General features: G+C 43.8%; 1 protein-coding gene across 1 annotated transcript in view; it reads left to right on the top strand.

Moving 5' to 3' along the window:
• Positions 1-3,662: 3,662 nt before the first annotated feature.
• The window catches only part of zcchc24 (zinc finger, CCHC domain containing 24), a 271,425-nt gene continuing 268,366 nt past the window's right edge, over positions 3,663-6,721 (top strand). The window contains exon 1 of the mRNA XM_043679053.2: positions 3,663-4,114. Coding sequence (XP_043534988.1) covers positions 3,881-4,114 — 234 coding nt within the window. The 5' untranslated portion in view covers positions 3,663-3,880. The remainder of the gene's footprint in view (positions 4,115-6,721) is intronic.

The raw sequence follows: 6,721 nt of genomic DNA, 5'->3' as shown, positions 1-6,721 counted from the left end.
GACACTGGGTAGAATTCCCTCACTCTTCTTTGAAAAGTGCCAGGGGATTAAAAAAAAAATTGAGGATCATTGAGTTAAAGAGATGTAAGCACAGAAACAGAACCTTCAGTCCGACTTGTCCATGCCGATCAGATATCCTAAACAGATCTAGTCCCATTTTCCAGCATTTGGTCCATATCTCTCTAAACTCTTCCTATTCATGTACCCATCCAGATGCCTTTTAAATATTGTAGTTGTAGCAGCCTCCACCACTTCCTCTGGCAGCTCATTCCATACTCGCTCCACCCTCTGCATGAAAAAGTTGTCCCTCAGGTGTCTTTTACATCTTTCCCATCTCACCTTAAACCTATGTCCTCCAGTTCTGGACTCCCCTAACCTGGGAAAATGACCTTGGTTACTCACCCTATCCATGTCCCTCATGATTTTATAAACCTCTATAAGGTCACCCCTCAGCCTCTGGCGCTCCAGAGAAAGAAGTCCCCACCTATCCAGCCCCTCCTTTCTCGCTCAAAACCTCCAATTTTAGCAATATCCTTGCAAATCTTTTCTGAACCCTTTCAAATTTAACATCATATTTTCTACAGCAGGGAGACCAGAATGAATGCAATATTCTAAAAGTGACCTCACTAATGTCCTGTACAGCTGCAACATGACCTCCCAACTTCTATACTCAATGCACTGACCAATAAAGGCAGGCATGCCAAATGCATTCTTTAACACCCCAACTACCTGTAACTCCACTCTCAAGGCACTATGCACCTGCACCCTTAGGGAACTCTTTGTCCAGCAACACTCCCCATGGCCCTGCCATTGACTGTATTAGTCCTGCCCTGGCTTGCCTTACTAATATGTAACACTTCACAATTCTATAAGTTAAACTCCATCTGTCACTTCTTGGCCCAATGGCCCATTTGATCAAAGTCCCGTTATACTTTGAGGTAATTTCCTTCATTGTTCACTGCACTAAATTTACCTAATGTTCTGGCACCCTTTTCATCTGAGGCAATGAATTCCATGAGCCTTTGAGAAAAGTAATTTCTCATCATCTCTGCTTTAAATCTGTTGCCCGTTATCCTAAAACTATGAATTTTTATTTCTACGTTGCCATCTGCTCTACGTTGCCATCTGCTCAATCCCCTTTAGCATCTCCTCTCATTCTTTTAAACTGTAGCTTATTGTTACCCTCAATAAGGTGGTGATAAGCTACCTCCGCCTGAGAGGTCATTGATTTAACATTTTATCTGAAAGGGAGTACCACCAACAGTGTAGCACTTCTTCAGCATGGCACTGTATTGACATGTTAACTGCAGTGAGTGTGGAGAAGATTTGTTTAAGTGCATGGCCCCTTTAATTTTTCCATGCAGCCATGCAAGTACAGTAGCTCAAAGGGGCAAACTTGTGTGCAACTTCTCTGGCAACAATCAGTTTGCTGTGTGGCCTTCCACCAAACATTGGTGTCAACCTGGATTATATACAGAAGTCTCTGGAGTGCTGTTCAAACCACCACTCTGACTGACAAGCCAGAGAGCTATAACTGAACCACATAAATAATACATAAATATAATAAAGCTTAATTGATATGGAATGTGACATTTACACCAGTTATTATTCCACATAGAAAATACATTGAAATAAAAATAAAACAATTGAAGAAAGTACAGTTTTATTTTGACACATGTTTTAGATATGAGAACCAGAGAACATTTGGGAGAAAGTAAGAACTGTAGATGCTGAAAATCAGAGTTCAGAGCATGGTGATGGAAAAATACAGCAGGTCAGGCAGCATCCGAGAAGCAGGAGAATCGACGTTCCGGGCGTAAGCCCTGCATCCTCATTCCTGATGAAGGGCTGAAGCCCAAAACGTTGATTCTCCTGCTCCTTGGATGTTGCCTGACCTGCTGTGCTTTTCCAGCACCACACTGTCAACAGAGAACATTTGATTTGATTCGACTTATTGTAGCTAAGCAGAGTGAAAAGTTTTGTTCTGTGTGCAGTACAGGCAGATCATAACTATTGAGGACAAATAGATCATAGGATGTTTCGACAGATTTGAAGCAAAGCTTTTTGACTGAGCACAGGTGAGAGAGAGAGGTGAAGGCAGATTCAATCTCAGCTTTCAAAAGAAAAGTGGATAGTTATCTGAAAACAAAAATGAAGTGACAGGCCAAGAGGAAAAGGTGGGGAATGCGTACTAGGTAAATGGCTGTTAGGGAGAGCCAGCACCAAGGCAGTGGGTCAAATGGCCTCTTTATTAACTTAAGATTGTAATTGTCAACCTGAAAACAACTGTTTTCTGTACACGAAACGTGTGTTTATGAAATTGAAACTGATTTATTCTTAGTGTTTTGCTCTGACTGCTGATCTTGTCAGAATGATTTATTCCTCTGTATAAAAACATATGGAGAGGAAAGATGCAGTTTTAGCAATCCCAGTACACGCCAGGAAAACATGCGAAGTTCCACAGTCCTAACCTGAGATTTCCCATTGGATTACCAGAACCAAGCAATTCACGAGGGGCAGTGTTCCTTAATGAGAGTGCAGTCGTTCTTTCTCCTCTGCCGTTTAACTCTTGCATAAGAAATCTTTGGGAGTCGGTGTGTGCACACAAAACAAGATTGCATTTTTGTTTAGCCAAGGAACTAAAGCCTCGTTTTTGCTTACATGAGTGAAACGACCCAATTCAAACAACGCCATGAAATGATAAGGTTAGCAAATATTCCCAACGGGGGGGGGGGGGGGGGGGTGAGAATCGCCCCCTCGCTTTTGATTTTGTCCTGCACAGATCTGGAAATCTTCTTGGGAAGTTTGAGCTCCTCCGGATACACTTTCCCTATGCTGGGTTTGAGAATGCAAAATTCCCAAATGGGGGAGTTCACTCACCTCCCCAGACTGTTGCAAAACGCGCACACTTCCTTGTAAAGCGATCCACTGGCGATAAATTTGATTCTAATCTAAATTTAATTAAACAACGCAGACACCCTACTTATCCGTTACATTGTAAATACAAGGCATAACGTGGGTCTCGTTAGAATCTGTATGGGGTAGGGGTTACATGGACAGGGTGATTTAAATACATATATAATTTATAATGTAAATGAAATTTTTTTTTAAAAAAAGGAAAAGGGTCCAGATGGAATCTGAATGGGGGAGGTGACAGGGTGATTTACACATAACTCATTATGATAAATGAGAGAAGACATTCAGGTAGATTAGAGAAACTGGACTTTCTTCTGAATGTACACTGCAAAACTTCACGGATGACACCGGCTGCATTTAATTCGCCCACTTCAGTTGGGATTTTCAAGGCACAGCAGAAAATCCTCGCAAACTCCAGAGGAGGGTGGGACTACATTCCCGTACAATGGAGAAGGAGCAACAGCAGAATAAGAAGGGGGGGGGGGGGGGGCTGTAGCTAGAGCTGGGACTTGAAGCCTCTTTTTTTTCCCCCTGTAGAGAGTACTCACACTCACACTCATATACACACACACACACAACCCAGGAGCCGCCAGCGACTCCAGTGAAATGTATCAAAGCTGATGATGCACTTCCGGGTGCCTCTCTGATTGGCTGCTCAGAAGTAACTCTTCCCTTGGGAGAAATAGCGGATCAGTCTGAGGCTCTCTCTCTCAACACCACCCCCCCCCCTCCACCAAAAAAAAAGAGAAACTTACTGACAACTTCCCAAACAACACAGCTACAGGCAACTAAACAACAACAATAACACGAGCCGGACTGGCTCCTCTGGGCAGCAGCGGCCAACGTTGGCTTGGGACTTTGTGACTTTCTCTACAATCACACACACACACACACACTCTCTCTGACTTTGTCAAACAAGGAGAGGGAGAAGGCGAGCCAGCAGCAGCAGCAGCAGCAACTCAGGATGAGTCTACTGTCAACGATCGACACCAGCGCCTCTGTCTACCAGCCAGCCCAGCTCTTAAACTGGGTCTACCTGTCTCTGCAGGACACTCACCAGCCGAGTGCTTTTGATGCTTTTAGACCGGAGCCGTCATCCCAGCACCACGACCTGAACTACACCAAAGCTGCCGCCGACCTGGGAACTTCGCTCTATTCCAACTATCTCAATAACTTTTCCCAACTCCACAGGAACGAGGTGCGAATTCCTTTCGAGCACACCCTTAATCCAGCGAAATCTGCGGGCGTGATTAAACATGTTTTTAAATTTAAATATAGACTTTGATTGTTGTAAGGGGAGGGAGAGAAATTTGAAATGGAAACTTTTTCTGCGAATTTTTTTTCCCTTAACACCCGCCATTAGACTGCGTGGGATATATATATACATTATAGAGAGAGAGAGCGGAGACCTTTGGGCAACATTTCTGGGACTGTGTTGAAGTATTATTTGTAAATTGTATTTATTTGTTAGGGGAGCTTACTTTATCTCTATGCAGAACCTTCTCTGGACGTATTGGCTAATCATTGACCTCTGTTAGTGCCATTATTGGAGTTAGTGCCCTGTTACTGTCTCCGCCTGTCAGCCATTGGGAGTTTGCGTGTTCACTTTCATATTTAAAGTCCGCCGTTCGTCTTGAAATTAAAAAAAATTCGCCTTAAATTCCACCCGCAGTTCGCCCCCCCCCCCCCCCCCGTGGTTGACAACGTGCAATGGATTGCTTTAGTGCGTAATACCTTTTCAACTCGCGGGATGTCGAGGGAGACCTGGCAAAGTTTTATTGTCTGTGAATCGGGATGTTTTGGTTGGGTTCCAACTCGGATTGGGTGTTAGACGCCAAGTCTAATCCCCACATCCCACACACTGCCCCCCCCCCCCCCCCCCCCCAAAAAAAATCAAGATCGAAAAGTTATGGCAGGACACAAGTCCTGGTTGGTGTGTAATCTGTATCCTGTCCAGTGAGACTGTCCAGGGAGTGGTGGGGGAAGAGGCTGGTCAGTTTTCACTCAGTCTGTGAACTGAGATTCTTGGTTGGAGGTTAAGAAGAAAGCGCCAAGTCATCTCTTGCCTGTTGCTGCCCCCGCCCCCTTTACTAAGTCTGCAGTTGGAAAGTTGGGAGGTGAGGTTGGATCTGAAAAACGCACTGACAGACATTGGGGGGGGGGGGGGGGGCGTTGGGTGGAGTGAGCTGAAAGCACTGTCCTGTTTTACAAACTCCCATTGAAAAGTACGGATTTTTTCTTTCTGGCATTGTCCCTTTTATAATTTAAAAAAAACGCATACACGTTCCTAGGGGAGTTGATGATAAACTTTCTGATTCATGAAGTACGATTTGAAAACAGCATGGACCTGAGTTAGAGGAGACAACTCAAAGTTCACCAGATTGGGACAAAGTTCGAGATTGGATGTATATAGTTTCCCACCAAAGAGTGATTTCTATCTGGAATAACTCACCACAAGGGCAATTGATTCAAGGTCACCTCAAACCTTTAAATGACACCTTTTTAACCATTCAGAAAGCTGATTGAACATTGTCGTGATACTTTTCAGAGGGGTGGCTAAGCAGGACAAATCTGCCACTAATAGATACCCCGTAGATCCTAATCAGTCAATCTCACTCTTCCCTCCATAACCCAGATTATTGAAGCCTCTTCTGCCCGTTTCCTTATTCATGCCAAGTCCTGTTCATCCCAAGCATCCACTTCCCTTAAACAATACACTATTTAAATTCTCAAACTTGTTTTCAGATCAACCCCCATCTCCCCAGGTTCATTCCACTCATATTCTGGATCAGTGGTGCTGGAAGAGCACAGCAGTTCAGGCAGCATCCGAGGACAGGCAAAATCCGAGGACAGGCAAAATCCACTCATAGCTGTAACCTTGACCACCTCCACTAACCTGCATTCCTTTGATTCTGGGCTCAAACACAACCTGAATTTTCATCTCTCCATCAGTGATAGCTTGGTGCTTCGCTTGTTCAGAATGTAAACTCTGAAATTCACTCAGTAAGTTGCTCTGCCTCTCGAACATGCTTTTAGAGTCGTAGAGATGTACAGCACGGAAATACACCCTTCGGTCCAACTCATCTATGCCGACCAGATATCCTAAATTAATCTAGTCCCATTTGCTAGTACTTCGTCCATATCACTCTAGACCATTCCTACTCATGTACCCATCCTATTGCCTTTTAAATGTTGTAATTATACCAGCCTGCACCACTTCCACTGGCAGCTCATTCCATAAATGCTCTACCATTTGTGTGAAAAAGTTACCTCTTAGGTCCCTTTTAAATCTTTCTCCACTCACAGTCAACTAATGCCCCTCTATTTCTGGACTCCCCCACTCTAGGGAAAAGACCTTGTCAATTTACCCTATCCATTGCCTCTCATGATTTTATAAACCTCAATGTTAAAAGGTTCACACTTCTAGCTGTTTGCCCCATAGGGCTCAGTGTCAAACTTTGCTTTAAGCTGCTCCTGTGAAACTACTTTGAATTGTGTAAAAGGCACAATTGAAAGGTAACTCTGTTGTTGAATTATGGATGGATTGGGACAGATTGGTCACTTGTTATCCTTTTGTCCTCCAAATGGCACACTCTAACGAGCTGTTTACTTCATAAACAACTTGACAAATTTAGTGCCTTTTTAATACAATGTAGTTTTACACTGGATTCACACTTGAGTGAGGGGGGTGAAATGAATTTTTTTTTGCCAACTAGTTACTCATCACTAGTTGCCCTGGAGGTCTCCAGTCCCTTTGGTGTATGTAGATCCATAATGCCATTAGAGATGGTGCTCCAAGATTTTG

This window comes from Chiloscyllium plagiosum, unplaced genomic scaffold, assembly GCF_037043375.1.
Source record: "Chiloscyllium plagiosum isolate Xiang-an unplaced genomic scaffold, Cpla_swu_hap1 HiC_scaffold_43, whole genome shotgun sequence".
Lineage (NCBI taxonomy): Eukaryota > Metazoa > Chordata > Chondrichthyes > Orectolobiformes > Hemiscylliidae > Chiloscyllium > Chiloscyllium plagiosum.
The sequence above is the reverse complement of the archived record's forward strand: the minus strand, read 5'-3'. Positions and strand labels throughout refer to the sequence as shown.